At 41.8% G+C, this 17,699-nt stretch overlaps 1 protein-coding gene across 1 annotated transcript in view; it reads right to left on the bottom strand.

The window, feature by feature from the left end:
- The window catches only part of PLCB1 (phospholipase C beta 1), a gene marked incomplete in the record, with an annotated part of 630,990 nt that overhangs the window by 77,885 nt on the left and 535,406 nt on the right, over positions 1-17,699 (bottom strand). The window contains 2 exon segments of the mRNA XM_034764106.1: positions 12,540-12,626; positions 16,641-16,698. Of these exon segments, the coding sequence (XP_034619997.1) occupies positions 12,540-12,626; positions 16,641-16,698 (145 nt within the window).

Raw genomic sequence — 17,699 nt, 5'->3', positions numbered from 1 at the left:
GGAAATAAGGTGTACATTTTTAACATGAGAGGAATTAACCATTGGAACAATTTACCAAAGGTCATGGTGGAGTCTCCATCGCTGAAAACTTTTAAAGCAAGATTGACTATTCTTCTGAAAGTTCTGCTCTAGAAATTATTTTTTGGCAATTTCTATGGCCTGTGCTATACAGGAGATCAGACTAGATGATCACAATGGTCCCTTCTGGCCTTACAATCTATGAATATTTTAACTAGGGAAACAAGGACTGGGAAAAAAGGGATAAAATTGAGGAATCAGAGCAGAGAAGAAAAACATAATGTAAGGATAGACAACAGGAGAAAACAAAGGAGAAAGGGTGAAAGAAAGAGATGAACAAAGGAAAAACAGTATAACTGATGGAGAGGCAAAAGGTTGAAACAGAGGAGAGTCAAGGAAAGATGAAGATGGTCTGCCTGTCAGCACCAGCATATACCTGTTACAAACAGGAATCCTCCCTTCCCTTTTTACCTGGTCAGAAAGCTAGTAGTCACCGCTTGAGGCCTCCAGAATGGGTGGATTAAATCAGGTGGTAAAAAGGAGAGGTACTTATGCCAACTATCCAAGGAGTTTGAGGTGAAGATCAAAACCCAGAGGCTATCCACCCACCCTTTTATTTAAGCACTGGAACACTTTCAGGTTGAATCTGTTTCACAGGAATCTTCCAAGAGACGTTCTTTGGACCCCTCACTAGCTTGGAAATTTTAACTCTGCAGCAATTTAGCTCTTCATCTTTCCCATTCTTGGTGCAGAGTCCATATCTACCCGTGTCTGAATTAGGCCTGCCTCTCCTAACTGACACCATCTTCTCCAGGTGAAGATCAGAAACCTCCATGTCTATAGGCAAGAAATCATCCAGTGGTCCATCCCAGAGCCTTATGTGCCCAGTCACATTCCAAAACTTCTCTGAAGTTAACTTTCCTCCCCCCGCCCACCAAAAGGCTGTGGAATCGAAAGTGTAGGGAATCACTAAGACCACATCAATCATCACTGAAATGTCAACTTTCCTCCCCATCATTCCCACAGATCCCCATCATTCTCTGCCAGCCTCTGATGGAAGAAGCAGACGGGAAGAAAACTTGACTATAAGTGATGAAAATCACGAGCCTATACCCTGGTTGTGAATGAAAGAGAGAAAACTCAATTCTATTCAACCCTAGCAGCCATTAAACCCTACCTTGCCAAATGATTTTGACTATCTCTAACAAACAACAACAACAACAGCAAAAGCCTAGTCTCTACAGACTGGCGTGGAAAGAGAAAAATACATAATTAGGTGTACATTTCCTAATTTTGTAAAATGTTTATATATGACATTGGTGGGAGCTGCATAAGAATCTAAAGGTTAGATACCCAGTGTGTGCATTTATCTATATCTATATCCTCTATACAAATATAGATAGATATAGATGTAATTGTGTGTGTATTTTATATATATTTTACACATATATATATTACACACACACAATTTCATTAAAATAACATTATTAAAGTTGCAAAGTCAAGTGCTCAATCATTGGAAATGGCAGAATGTTGCCTGTGCCACCTTAATGTGGACACGTATGCATTATGATACTGTCTTTAACTACATTATCACATTTTACTATTTCCACAGGCCCCTGCCTCATTCAATGCACAGAACGCACTGTACTTACTTAATGAGCATCTTCAACATTTTTTTCTCCTCATTGTTCAGTGTGTGACCCAGGCCTTTTTTTACTGCACACTATTCAAACCCTGCTCTGATGACAGAATTATTTATTTCTTCATGGGGTTTTCTATGGAGCTCATCACTATAGTATCGGAGTGCTTCTGCGTATACTAATTTACTTTGACAGGTGTGGGTGCTCAGTAGAGCCAGTTGGAAATTTTCTGACGAAAAATATTTCTGTTGGAACATGCCAGTTTATCAAAAGCGAAACCTTCCACAGGAATGTGTTGATTCTGATATTTCTTTTGCAGGAGCCAGGAAGTTTCCTGCTGGCTCATCTGCTTACCTTCCCAGCTCCTAGCAGGCACCATGATTTCTGGGGCTCCCAGATGCCAGGCACCATGACAACTTACCTGGAGGCTCCTGTGGAGCTGAGGAACTCAGGGCTTCCAGACTCCTGGCAGGCTGCTAAGCAGTCAGAAAACCCTGGGAACCTCAGCTCCCTAGCAGGTCAGGTGCCAAGCTACCAGGGCTTCCTGGGAAGCCAGGAACCTGGAAGCCCTGACTGAGCCTTGCTTCCCAAGTGCCCCAGCTCCTTGGTGAGCCAGAGCTCCCAGCTGTGGGGAGCTTGGAACATGGGGACCTTATTTCATTTTGGAAACACTAAATTGTTCTTGCTGCAGGTGTTTCCATAACAAAATATTGCAGACTTCCAGCTCCATGAGAAATTCTGAGGTTTCGGATTTTTGTCTCCATTCTATGTGCAAGTTTTAATGGACTTATAGCTATGGAAATGTCACAATATTCTTGATATCTTTAGTTAGCCTTAGTTTGGGGAGTCTTCATTTACTATGATTTTTAGCTTATTGGAGTGTTTCCTTATATATATATCAACTTAAAGCTACAATATATATTGCCACGGTAGTACTTATATAGACTACCTTAGATCTTGATTTTAGAGAACTGCCAGATTTACAAAATCCAATCATTCCAATTCCTTCCTCCTCTTTTGGGGCCTGATCCTGCAGACATAAGCATATGCCTAAAGGAACTACTTACATGCATAAATTATACGTGTGCTTAAGTCTCTGCAAGATTTGCATTGATTTCTCTATTAGTTGATTATGCAGTATTAGTCTATGTATTTTTCCTATTTCACCTCTGTTTTGATCTTTTAGACAAGGTTACCGTAATAAATATTAATATTTATTAAAAACTATGGCCATTAGTTTTGTAATTCCTAACCAGCCATGAAGTATTGTGCTTCAGTCCTTGAGTTTACCTCACAGCAGCAGTTAAATAATACAAATATGGTCATTCTGATGCACAGGGATGGATATAGCAAAGAGTTCTGTATGGTTGCAGGGGTCCGTCTTTGTGGAGCTCATTCCTGGAGCTGCACCATGGCTTGAGATTACAAAGCGCTTACAATATATGGTACTTATTTTAGGGGTAATAAACACTATGTTAATAAACACTCGGTTCCTGAGCTCCACAGGGAGGATGGGAAAAGTCAAGGGTTTTGAAACAAAAGGCAAGATTAGTGAGGAAAATTATTTCAAATTTCAAAGAGGGATGTCATAAAAAATGGAAAGTTAACAGTGAATATTAAAAAGTATTCAAACATTTCCTGTTAGGGCCCTTTCAATTATTTAGCTTTGGTATGCAAAAGTAATCCCCTTTGGAGAACTGCACTTGTTCTTCTCTCATGAGGCTTTCCTTCTGGGGTTTAAACATCAATGAGGTCTAATTCAGTAATTGTAAGCTTTTGTAAACATTCTGTCATGAATCTCTGCAAACTCATAATCATGTTGTCATCGAGTTTCCATATCCTCAGGGCAGCCCTTCACCTCAGTTTCCCCAAATAAACTTCACACAGACTTTCTATGGACAATAATACACCCTTCTTGGGGCCTGCGTTTATTCATATAAAAATAAACTCCAAATAAAATGCCAAGTCCCAAATTAAAGTCCAACTAAAGTCCACACAAAGCAAAATTTCTCTTCCTACTCCAAGGCCTTTCTGCCTGGGCCCTTTCCTGGTTTGACAGGCCACTCCCAGGCCCTACCTGCCTAGAGTCTCAGCCTCAACACCCAGGACTCTCTGCCGAGTCTGAGCACCCCTATTTCATGACGGCCTCCTGCTGCACTTTATAGGGGGATCGCCTGATCCATAGCCGTGATCAGGATTGGCTGGCCCCTAGGCCTCCAGCCCTTGTTGGACAAGCCACCCTGCTATACACATCAACTCATTTTTATCATTTTCAGTTCGTCTTTCTCCAGAGGTAGATGCATTAACTTCCATGCAGTGTATTACACAGAATAGAGATCCTGGCTGCTTTGGATAAACACAGAAAATTCCACAGAACTTTTTTGTACAGCCAAGTGTATGCTCCTGAATTTCAATGATGAAATGATTACTATATGTACATAGCTTCTAAAAAGCTTTGAGATTCCTCAGTGTACGTGTGAGATATCTTTATAGCATTATCCTGCTTACATCAGTTGGGTATTAAATAGGCAATGTTTCTTGACCTGGTATCACCTTAGCAATCTACAGCCCCTAATCATATTGCCCACAGAAACAGTTCTGTGTTTGGGCACCATCACCAGCCTCTCTCTCTAGGATGTTATCTATTCTTGGGATGGGCTTTGGCAGGAAGAAGCTATATGTCCACCTTCATGTCTCCTTCCCAGTCTGGTTTTCTCTTGAATGAAGGGCAAGGTGAGTTTCATCATCTTTTCCTTTCTATGTCAGGGAGACAATAGTCTTGGGAACAGTTAAACACGCACTAGCGTCAAAATCAATAATTACTTTATATACCTTTTAACAAATCTTTTATCATCACGTTGTTATTGCTGGCATTTGCTAGGCCCACCACTGTGAGAAAAGATACCTGAGAACTTAAGTAAAGATGAATATTGGTCATTTCAAAGGACTGGCCATTAGGAAGAATCAGCTATCATCAGAGGAGATCTCTTTGTAAGTAACTGCATAATGCTAAATAGCAGAATGCTCGCTGCTTTATCCCTTACAACCAATGGAGCGGATTCTAGCCTCCAACCCAACCCCTATATGCTACCCTAGTGGCATACAGGGGCAGTAAGGCACTGCATTGTCTGGCGAGAACTACCCTACTGCAGGAGCTAGGAGGGCTGAATATGAAGCTCTATGCTGTCTCAGTGGAAACCCCCAGTGTAGGGGGCGGGGCTGGATGTGTGCAGGAGGACCAGAAGAGGGAGTCTCCATGGTGTTGTAATTCAGCACTGCTCTAGTTGAAACCACGGGCTGTGTCACCCCGAGTTGTAATTCAGATGGTACAAAGATGGCTTAGTTACCTTTGCCCTCAACTCCTCCCAAGCTGCAGCATCTGTGCTTGGCCTCCTGTTGGACACAACATCATATCTGTTCCAATGTTTCCAGCAGCGGACTGCTGCCTAACGCAACTGATGAACGTTCACCTCTCACTCAGAAACCGCAGTTTGCACATTATAACAGAGACGATCTTTGGGTTTTGATTCAGAATGTTATTTTTTAAAATTTGGAATAGGAGAAGTGAGAATGCTTAAGAAAGACTTCAAAACGCCGGAAGGGGCTCAGAAATATGTTAGGTAGCCAGTTGAGGTGGACACTGTCTAACTTGCCTAGACCCTTACAAAACAATGACCTTCACAAATCAAACTTTTCAACTACTTGAAATATACTCTGGACCACATGCTGCTCTCAATCTCACCCGTGCATTCAAGAGTGAGTCAGCTGAAATAAGATTTACATTGGTGAAAAATGAAAACAAACTTTGGCCTTTCAGTCCTCTCAATCTCAATTCCTTACAGCTCTCAAAAAATTAGATTTCCTCTGGCACCTACTACAAGGAACACTAACACTAAATACATGTCTGGAAAAATGCCCTCTGTGGAAGAAAAACAGTTTTCTTAACATATCCCTTCTCTAGTTTGCATTAAAATAATTACTTATATTTTCTTGCTACAAGGGGTCTGTGACATCCTTATTAAAAATAAATGAAGTTGCAAGTCATTAAAATAAAAGTAGAAGCTATTTGCAAATTTCCATTGGAAATTTGTTGTAGGCATTTGGGCTATTTGATTTGAAAGCTAGAATTCCCAAGTGACACATGTGTGCACTGTATCATCACAAAAAGAGATTTAATTAACATACTGAATATCACTTCAGATTGTTACATGTATCATTTGTGACCTGTTAGCCATCTTTAGAACTGTAATGTATATTGTGCTGGAAACATAAAGTTATTAAAAGAGGGGATCTATATGAATAAAAAGCATATAAGAAAGCTCCAGTTTTCACTCTTTTCACTTGTGAAGGCCTCTCTGCTTATTTGTGACTGAGGCTGAAGACTATGGGCAGGATTCTGATCTCACACTGGTGACGATTTGGAGTCATTCCACTGAGTTTTACTTGAACAAAACCAGTGTGAGATCCAGACCAGCCTATTCAATGACCACAACACATTCTAGGGAAAGCCTACGAATTTCACCCAACTGTAACACAAAACTACACACAAACATCAGAGCTGAGATATTCAAAGCTGCCTAGATGATTTGGATGCCCATTTCTTAGGGCTTGATCCTGTGAGCACCTGAGAGCAACTAAGCCCATACTTTGCTTTAAGTTAATGAAATCAATGGGACTATTCATGTGCTTACAGTTAAGCATGTGCTTAAGCACATTGCCAGATTGAGACCAGAGTGCTTAGCACCTTGCGGGACCAAGCCCTGAGGTGGCTTTGAAAATCTCAGCCCAGGGAAATTTCTTTTTGTAAAAATATTCTTTTAAAAGGTTTGCAGTTCATTGAGACTGAGTAAATGTCATGCATGCCTCTGTGCTATTGCCTACTTAAGAAGGCATAGAGACCGTTAACTTGTATGACTCTGACGGATTTAGATTTACAAGCCTAGAAAAAAAGTTGAACAATGAAAAAAACAGTACATTATTTTAAATCCTCTTTATTCCTTCTGTGTTTTACTGCTAGGCATTGGTATAATTCATGTACTTTAAAAGCTGCAGGTTCTTAAAAGTTGCGAAATGTCTTTTTCAAATCTGGAGGGATTAAAACTATCCACTGCACAGAAAAGACTATTTACCTCTGGGAGTGCAGGAAGGGGGGATTAAGATGGGGAACACTTTAAGAAGGCCGCTTCCTCCATGTCAATATGAGTCTATAGTATCCAAGGTCTTTGTGAAGCCCTGCAAACTGAAATCATCACTTTGCAAAACTCTATCCCTAACATTTTTGAGTGATCCTGTGCAGTAGAAACTTGAACGGGTCTGACAGGAGTTGGATAGAAGTGTGTCTAGCCCAGCTGGTCCTGAAAGGAGGATTGGCTTCTTACCAGGGCACTGAGTGGAGAAAATGGGGTACGGGCTTCTTGTGCAAAATGCAATGACCTGAAAACATATTGGAAGAGCCATAAAACTCCCTGGGAATTGCTTTCTTTCCCCTGAATTGATTTAAAGTAGCAATCCTGGGCTCTGAGAATGGATAAAGACGTACCTAAAGTAATTTCAAAAGTTCTGTGAATCATATTCACTGTACAGTGACTATTCTCAAAAATTAGAGAGAGAATCCTGCTGACCTAACTTTTATGAACAGCCCCATTTCATTCACTTACAGTATTTGCAGGAGTAAAATGAATGATTTGAAACAAAAACCACAAAACGGGTATTAGACAACCAAACTGTCGTCTACAAAAAAGATATTTTAAGAATGTCTGTGACTGCAGGATCATTCCCCCTTCATTGTGCTTTCAAATAATTGAATTTAACTACTGCACCTGGCGGGGGGGAGAAGTCATCCATTGTTTTTGCAAGGCATTGTTTCAACAGGATGATGACGCTGGAGTTACAGGAGGATTATTATTTCAGAGTTGGAGTGGCTCATTACTTTGCTCCTTGAAAACGTGTCATTTTAAGTCCCCATAAATTTTTCAGGCACGGCCCTGGTATAAATTATTGATTAGGTATAGCAATGTATACACACACTGGGCGCAATTAATAATGCATAACAAACTGTGAGATAATAAGCTTGTGTTTTTCAATTATTTAGCATACATCAGATTCTTATACTAGCCTCCATTTATAAACCATTTTAAATGAAAAGTACATTTGCTTTTAAGATGTTTTTTGAGGAAAAAATCATAAATGTCATAGGTGAAGGTCATGCAAAGCAATTTAGCAAAACACACTAGGTCATCTCTCTCTCCTCTGATTCATGCAAACTGAGCATAAGCTGTGGGACCATGAACACAGATGATTACATCCTCCTTACAGTGCTGGGACTTCCTTCCTCCAGGCACTGAGGTTACCACTGAAGTCAATGGAAAGATTCCAGTCAACTTCAGCGGGAGCTGGGTCAGGCTTTAACAGGACAGGAGTCTCTCCTGTTGTGCTGCCATTGGATTTCCTCTGGCACGGCAGCATGGCATATGTGACTCCTACAATGGTGGTGAGAGTGGCAGCTGGTCGTAGAGCTTATCGGCCATATTGAAGTGGTTTGTGGCAGCTTTATCTTGCATAGAAAATGTCCGGCTCTTACAGAGGGAATCATGACATGCAGAGTGACTGCTCTCAGACTCCACCCACCCTTCATGTATAAACTATGGCATGTCATAACCATTTCTCTGCTATATGGCTTCCCCAGGCCTTTTCTACATAATCTATGGTTATTCACATACCTCCTAAGTAAAAGGGATATAGAGCCCACTGTTTGCATCATTCAACTAGCTTTTGGGGTAAGTGCTATGAATTGAAAAGAAAAAGCAATAGGAAAAAAGAATGCTCCAGTCTGAGACTGGGAGTCTGGAGTTCTAACTACAGTAAGTGACTTGCCCAAGATCATACAGAAGGTCTGTGGCAAGGCCTTGCCTTCCATATGACCTTGGGCAAGTCACTTACTGTCACCGTGCTTCGGGTTTTTCCATTTGTAAATAATAACAACACTTACCTACCGTATATACGTGGGGCCAAATGAGTTAACGTTTGTCAAGTGCTTTGAGGTCTTTGAATGGAAAGCACTACAGAAGTGTAATGTGTTAATAATAATGTGCTCTACTGGATTGAGCTAAACGTTGCAAACTGGAATGGGCCTGATTCTGACCCTGTCAACATCCATGACAAACCCTCATTGCCTCCAGTGACAGGGTCCATTTACTGTAACAATCAATTTTCATGCAAAAGAATTAATTCCTTGCCATCTCTCACACGGATGGAGTTTTGCCATTACAATGCAATGCGGGAGGAGGGGCTGGAAATGCACTTAATTTAGGTTTAAATGGATGAACAGATTATCCAAAGCAAAGATACCGAGATAAAATGACCATGCCATCCTCAAGTCCCTCAGTTATACTTCGATATCACAGTACTACACATGCACTGCAGTAAGCGTCCCAGATCACTCTTTGCCCCGAATGTACTGAATTCCATACTGAAGTGTAATGAGCTGTGTTCCTACAGTAGCCCTCAAGAATTTACAAGAGAGGCAGCTGAAGGGGAAGAAGAGAGGGGCAGACGAAGGCTTAATGTAAATGAATGAAATAAGGAGAGAAGACAAGGAATGAGAATGGGGAGAAGAGAAGAGGGGTTGATGAATAGGAAGTGAACAATAGAAAGCAAAAAGGAGAGCAGGTGAAGGAGAGAGGGGGAAAAAAGGAGCAAAAGGAAATAATTGGACTGATGGGAAATGTCAGGGAGAAGACAGTGGAGGCAACTATCACATAGGACAAAGGTGAACCACCCTCAATTGTTATAACTAATCCACCTGGTCAAGTTATCTACCTGTTTTCAGTGGTCAACATCTGATGTTCAAGAGGAAGGCATCAATTAGAAACCCTAATGGATTCCAATTGCTACGTGGCTTTCAAGTGTATGCATTTGTAAGAGAATCCTTTGAACAAGCTCTCTCTGACGTGCGTTCTATCACATAACACTCAAGTAGAGGGCAATCAAGGAAGGATAAGGCTAGGATATTTACTGTTCCACACATGAGCACATAGTCTTTGAATTAACAAGGCGACATTGTCCTTTGCCTGGAGGCTCTCCCACATTAGCTTGTTGGAAGTGTTTGGTATGTCCTCACACACACATATATTAGAAAAACATCCATGAGATTATTACATTTCTAGTCTCTGCAAGACCAAAGACGAATTTGTGATCAGAGGGAGTATGGTATTATACAGATACAATGTGAAATTCTGGTTCCATTGAAGCAGAACTCCCACTGACTTCAAGGGGAATACAGTATTCAGAGGGACCGCTCCCATCCCTTTCTGCTGACAGCATCAGTTCAGGAATCAAACAAGAGTAGATGGGAAGTTCAAGTTATTTTCAACTATAAGCCAAGCAGCTGAAAAAGTAAAAAGTAGCCCTGTGTCTAGGACTTGTTTAGGGGAAAAAATCTGCACTGATTTATTATTCTACCGACTTCAGTGGGGTATTTAGAGGTGTAAATCAGTGGTGAATGAGGTCCCTTAGTCTAGAAAAATTAAAACCCAAAAGTCCATTATCTGTGGCATACCTTTCTACAGGATTTCTGCATTTTTTAAAAAGATATAAAACCTCAGCTATTTAGGGCAAAGTTCTCTCCAGTTTACTAGAGAATTTACAATACAGGAAATTACAAACTTAGCAAACTACCAAGCCCTGCTGCAAACATAATGGCTAAGACTGCAATAATCTTTTTGTCTATGACTGGGCTCTGCATGTAAAGTCATAAGACAACAAGTTTTGTGAGTCACTGCTAAGTAGCCAAGTAAAATGATGAATGGCTGAAAGGGTGTCCCCAGTGATATTATTGGCAGGAGCACTCAAAACTAATGCTATCCCCTAAACATATTAGACCATTTAGGGACTGATCCTGCATTGCTTATGTACCCATAAACTCCCATGGACTTACATTACCATTAATTTTGATGGGAGCTTTGGATACACAAATAATGCATGTCGGGGTACTCAAAGAAATACATCTGGAAAGGTTACAGAGTACATATTTGTGTCTGCACCTTTCAAACATCTACAACTGGGGAAACTTTTGATCTACTACATATTAATGCCCTGCTAATAAGGGAGCTTGGCTTTGAATACAAAGCAAAAAATAAACTGTTTATAAAATGAATTGTTGTTTTGCACTAAATCTTTTGGCCCAAGTAAAAGCTATGCACAGTCCTGAAATCATTTCCATTATGCGGTAAGGGGTAGGATGCAGATTCCGTGGTGCACTACGGAGCACAACACTATGCAGGCTCTCAAGGCAGAACCTTGAAAGGGGAGGTTACAGTCATTGTCAATGGGTCACTGACTACAGAGAGGATCTAGCCGAAGCCCATATAAAGACAGAGTTGCCTCGTGCCCTACCCTGAGGTTGTGGATATGAATGTGTGTGGGAGGATTCCAACCCTGCCAGGCCTGCACATGATCCTTCTCTCTGCATGCAAGTCATACACTTGTGGTAGGGAGTGAGTCCAGATTTCAGATCTGCTACCGCTTTACTAAAAAGTACAGTAGCAGCCTTGAGATTAAAAAAGGAAGGAAAGAAGTTAATTAAGAATTTGTATTTTCGCATTATATTTGTGCACTTAAATTCTATTAATGTAAAAAAAAAGTTAGCGCTATTCCTAAAGAGAAGCTGGTGATCAAACACAAAAAGGAAGCATTTTGAACGTTTAAGGAAGATATATATTCTGATCACAGATACCATGGCATAACTAACTGTTATCTGTTATTATTATTGTTTTTATAAAGTTTATTTTTAAAATCAAAGTAGAAAATTACATGAACAAAAATATGTAATTTTTAGAAATGTACTAAGTTTATCATTTATCACCCATTAGCTGTTAAGATAGTTACTTGATCTATTCTTTTGATATTTCACACAAATGGGAGGCCAACACTGATTAACTACCATCAAAATTAAAATTCCTTATTACTGCCAGTTTAACTATAATACAAGCATTGAAACATTAGGCTGTCGACAGACCAGAAATTAAAATTGAAGTCTGTAACATACTGGATCTAATATAGGAAACATGAAAGCAGAGATGACCAGAATGGTCCATGAAGAATTAGACCAGGAAGAACACTCTGTTGAATGACACCGTATTCATGTACAATAGCCTGTTGATATAATTATGACTTCCTGAAACAAATCTTACAACATTTTGGGGACCTGAATATGCTCCACTGGAGTCAATGGATTCCCATTGGCTTCAGCAGTAACAGGATCCAGCCCACAATCTCTAAAACAAAATGAAAGAGAGACACAGAGAAAGAGATTTCAGAATACTACATGATCTTAGCTGACATGAAAGAGAATACAAAAGATTCAACGCACAAAATCCAGTGTAGAAAATTCAGCAAATATGCCATGTTCAACAACAGCGTTTTGACATATCTCACTGTTTTTCCACAAATGGAAAAACATCTATGATCATCATCTATTTTTACAGGCTGTCATTACTATCGAGAACGCTTTGAGCTAAGCAGGCTAAAAAGATATCTCCTTTTTTTATGCAAACTGTGTTTTGTTTTTGTATTGCTAAAGAACATTACAGCAAAGGGCACACTCTGCTGGTCAGAAGCACCCTTTATACCAGGTGTCTTTTACAATGACTCAAAAACCGATCTAACTACAGGGGATCAGGATCTGAAGTGGTTAATCACTAGCAGGTTGCTATCTGACTTTTTTCATAATCTCAAATATTGGGGAACTTGTCTATGACACTCTCACTATGTGCAAACTACGCCACACTTCTCAAGTATCAGATTGATCGGTGCATACAGTAGGAACATTTGCTGAAAAAAGTTTTTAAAAGCATTATGTCACTGTTCAAAACTTTTTACCTTGGGCTTTTCATCCAGTATTTGCTGACGAATCTCCTTGTGTTTTTCTACAAGTTTCTCCTGTCTTTTACTCTGAGCATCTTCTAGCTATAAGAAAACAGCAAAAAGTTCTGTTTCACCCAGTACACAAATCTGCTTTTTTCCAATTAAAAATATTACAATTCTCTAATGACAACTGTAAACCTTTTTAATATAGCTGTGTAATCCTCTTTTTGATATGCACCAATGACTGCTGTTGTTGGCAATAGTTCTTCTACGCAGGAGCGGCGCCAGGGTTTTTGGCGCCCTAGGCAGGGGTCCTTCCGTGCTCCCGGTCGTCATCGGCAATTCTGCGGCGGAGGCGGGGGGGGCCTTCCACGCTCCCAGTCTTCGGGGAACTTCGGCGGCAGGTCCCGGAGTGAGTGAAGGACCCACCGCAGAATTGCCGCCGAAGACCCGGAGTGTGGAAGGACCCCCCCGCCGCCGAAATGCCGCCCCCCCAAATCCTGGTGCCCTAGGCAACCACCTAGGTTGCCTAATGGAAGCGCCGGCCCTGCTTCTACGGGTGCCTACACCACACATTTCACAGGAGAGACAAGGTGGGTGAGATAATTGGATCAACTTCTGTTGGTGAGAGAGACAAGCTTGTCTCTCTAATATCCTGGGCCTGACATGGCTACAACAACACTGCATATAAACTTCACAGGAGGCATTCAGAGTCAAAATATCCGTGACAATGCAATGCTCCTAAAAATAATATTTTATTGCAAACGTTGATCCCCATCCTACAAGAAGCCTTGTATGGCTAATTCCTGCACCCAAAAGGAACTCTTTGCAGGACTAGGGCCTTGAATAAGGAAACATGTTCACATATTTTTGGCTACAGTCCAGAACTTGGGCCCTGGTTCAGCAAAGTACATATACATGCACTTGCCTTCCACGGAAATGAAACACATGCTTAAAGTTAAGCATATTCTTAAGTGGTTTCCTGTACTGGGGCCTTTGTGAGCAAAAATGACCCAGCTGTTGAATTAAAATAGTTCTGCACTGTAGACCTAAAGAAATTCATGGGAGTTTATTTTGCATATTTTTTATTTGAAAACATTTTAATCCACATTTCACAAAGCAAAATTTGGGGCTCAATACAACATAAAAACAGTTAAAACCATAAAACCATTTTCTCTTGAATTTCCATGAAACAAAAGTATTTTATTTTGCAGAGCTCTCCTTTGAATACTTATGCATTTCAGCAGTTCTACAAACCAAATAAAGAATAAAGCATATGCTGTAACTAATTGTTTTTTGGTTCTCAGAGTTCTTTAAGCCATCATTGCATTCTTGAGACTGCAAACCAATTTACAAAAATGTTTCTCCAATACCTGAAGGCAAGAGGCCATACATGGTTTCCATGAATAAAAACTGCACAAAGATCAAAATAAATCTAGATTCAGATGAGAAAAAGAATTTAATCCCCCCTGTCACTGATTGTTCAAAAAAAGACATAAAATTCTAATTTCATATACAGTAATATACAAATAATCTGTATGGCAGTTGCACAAAAAGTTGAAATTTTAAAACCTTCATTTAAAACTTTAGAAAAAATGGTTACTCACCTGTACAATAACAGTTGTTCTTCAGGATGTTTTATGTACTTATACATTCCACTGTAGGTGTATCTACACCCAATGCACTTAAGTCAGAGACTTTTGCCATCAGTGCCACTAGGCAGTACATGCCTAGTGGTACCTCTATTGGAATCAGGACATAGTGGGAATAAAAGCCTTTCCCTCTGTGCTGATAAAGAGCTTCCTCTATTGTGCCCAGATCCAAGAGACTGTACGTCTTGCATTAATACAGCCTCGTGAGATGGGTCCCTGAAAAGGGATGGGGAAGGTAGGGTGGGAAGTGAATTGGCTGAGAAGAGATTTCTGTCCATGTACTGTAACAGGAAGGTAGGCAATTTCCAAATAGGCAGCCGAAACTTTGGAGATGATTTACTGTCAGTATGCCGTCTTCGACTGTGATGCCAAAATGACTGTTTTGAAGCAGAGGTCTGGTGAGAAAGGCCTTCTGTGGACAAAGCTGATGGGCAACATCTAGAAGGCTTAGATCTCTGTCTAGAATGATCTTAAAGTTCATATTGTCCCTGTGGTCTAAAATATTTCCTCTTCATCACTGGGGTACAGATATTGAGAGAGCAAAGAGTCGCACAGGAATCTTCACACCATGAACATCAGTCTTTCGAGAAAAGAGCTTAGTGCCCCCAAATGGCAAGTTTTCTATTGTATTTTGAAGTTCCCTTGGGACGCAGGAGGTCTGTAACTAACAAGAATACCTCATTGAGACGGCTGTCACCATTGAAAATGAAGCCATTTCAGCTGTGTCGATAGCCATTTAGAGATGTCTGGGCAGTGAGGTGACCTTCAGAGGCTATAGCCAAGAACTGTTCTTTATAGTCCTCTGGCAACTTATCTGTGAATTTAGAAATTGCCCTCCAATTAATAAAGGAATTCTTGGCCAATAAAGCCTGACAGTTTGACACACTAATTTGAAGGCTTATGGAGGTATAGGCCTCTCTACTGTATAAATCCAGTCTCATAAATTCCTTGTCTTTGGGGGTAGCCTTGGGGAGCAACTGCCTCAATTGTTCATTCATCACTGTGACAACTAAAGAATCTGGGGTAGGGTGAGTGAAAAATAATCGTGTTCTTGCTGGGAAACCTTATATCGTCTATCCACACATTTGGCAGTGGGTGGAAGTGAAATGAGTGTCTGCCAAAGGGTCTTAGCAGGTTCCAGCAGGGTTTCGTTAATGGGAAGGCTGACCTTTCCCAGTCTGCAGGATATCTAATAGCTCGTGCAGATTATCTTGCAAAAGTTCCACCTGTGCTCCTAGGGAAGCAGCCACCCTCCTTCTAAAGTCTTGAAAGACCTTAAAGTGCTCAGGCAGAGCTGAAGTTGACTCAAGTGCGATGGACTCATCTGCAGAAGAGGAGGAATATCTTGGAGTTCTTCTATTGGGTCCTCTTGGTCTGGGTACTCCAAAGCCGGGTGACAGGATTTCGTGGTTCCACAGGAGCTTCACTAGTGGCTACAGGAGTTGGAAGAGGTGACTTCCTCCTGGATTGTGTAGCTGATGGAGTCCAGAGGGCCTGAGAGCAGTCTAAGAGGCCAAAGGGACTATAGCAGTGTTTGCAATGTCTGTGGTGGAGGGCACCATACCAGGGCATCTGTATGAATAACTCATCTTGCTCCATGGGTCATGCATGCTTAGAGTGAGATCCGTATGGAGATCCGAAAGACCTCAGAGATAAAGGTCTATCATTGTCCGAGTCTGACGAGGAGGAAAGATAACTCTCTTTTCATTGAATGGACAGGAAAGTCCAGTGGTTACTGGTGGAGTCCTGGGCACAGGAGATACACAGTGCTGCACCAAAGGTAGGATGAAGTATCTGACGGTGCTGGTGGAAGCAGACAAGCACCAACAATGAAGGTAAATTTTCTGTTGCTGGAGATGGTATTGGATCCACCAGTGCTGGGGTTAAAGATCTCTCCAGTAAGGGAGAAAGCACTGGTCTTGACAGCCCCACTGGAGCTAGCATCAGTGGTGCAGCCTCAGATAGTGTACAGGGAGTGTTGAGTGGGCACCGGCGGACTTTTAGCACCATTGTTTGAGATGAGGGGTGCAGCCTATCTGCCTCAAAGTTCTGAACCTGTTGAGGAGGCCGCAGGAGAGGAAGGAGATCTATGATTCTCACCCGAAACTAGCTTTGGAGTCATGGCAGCTGGAGGGGCCCTCCTTGTGTGAGGAAATCCTTAAGTTGGCTAACCAAGGCTCATGAATGCTGGGGAACTCTAAATATCGCCATGGGTGATGAGAGGGAACTGAGAGAGCAAGGTGGCGGCTATGCCCCTTTTATGCCCTTGGCTCTGTGCATGGGGAGGGAATGCGCCCCCTAGTGGTACTGCTTGCAAAAGTCTCTGACTTGAGTGCGTTGGGTGCACGTACACCTACAGTGGAATGTATATGCTCATAATCACTCCACGGATAATTTCCAGTCAAACGGTAATCTGTAAAAGCTGAAGTTTTACAAACAATATAAATACAACAGACTAACGTACCCTCTTTATGTACTGCACCACTTCCTGGATATACGATCGAATCATTTCCGTCTTCTCCCTGGGGACAAGGGATTAACAAGTTATTGCAGTCGACAAAATTACATCAATATATTTGTCAGTTCAGATAAATCAATACCCAATGTGATAGACTCTGCCTTGAAGAGACAGTTCTGTCTCTCCGTCCATTTCTAAAGTGTCAAATATGTTAGAATCAGGGTGTTGGAGTTGTATCTTCAGAAACATCCTGAAATGTCCAGATCTGTGACTTCCTGCAATGAAATTATTTTCTCTTGCTTGCCTTTAAGCCCTGATAATGTCAGGCAAGTCCTGCTCTCAGTTAGTCCTTCTGCTGTAGGATATCGTTCCTGCTGTGGCTTCTATGTGGTAGCAGTATTCGTTTAAGTGTGAAAATGGAATACCAAAGAGAACACACAGGGCATCGCCTGGTACATGCTACCCAACACGTTATATTACGCAGCGTTCCATGTCAGCGAGCAGGTACTGTGAATGAAATCCAGCCTCACTGAAGTCAATGACAAAACTCTCAGTGACTCCAGTAGGGTCAGGATTTCACCACAAAACTTTATTACGTAAGCCCTGGAGTTCTGGATTGAGTTGAAACATTTGAATTTTAGAGGTGCCTATGAATATACTACAGTCAAACCCCGCAATAAGGCGCCCCGCCATAATGCGAAATCGCATATAATGTGATCACAATTTGGCCCCAGTTTAAGACATACAGTAATACAGTATGTACCATGACGCCTGCCGGGACATTGATGTGCCCCCGCCTAGTGCCAGGCATGGGAGAGAAGCTGTGGCCCCGTGCTTGCTGAAGACAGAGCACCGGCGCCTGCAGACCTGGAGCTCTCTGTCCCCGGCAGGTGTGGGGCCATGGCTTCTCTCCAAGCCGGAGCGGAGCCGCGGCCCCACGCCTGCCGGGGACAGAGAGCACCGGCGCCCGCAGACCTGGAGCTCTCTGTCCCCGGCAGGCGTGGGGCCGCGGCTTCTCTTGAAGCCGGAGAGGAGCCGTGGCCCCACGCCTGCCAGGGACAGAGA

This window comes from Trachemys scripta, chromosome 3 (genome assembly GCF_013100865.1).
Source record: "Trachemys scripta elegans isolate TJP31775 chromosome 3, CAS_Tse_1.0, whole genome shotgun sequence".
Taxonomy (NCBI): Eukaryota; Metazoa; Chordata; order Testudines; family Emydidae; genus Trachemys; species Trachemys scripta.
Note: the sequence above shows the minus strand (reverse complement) of the source record. Positions and strands in the feature narration are given on the sequence as shown.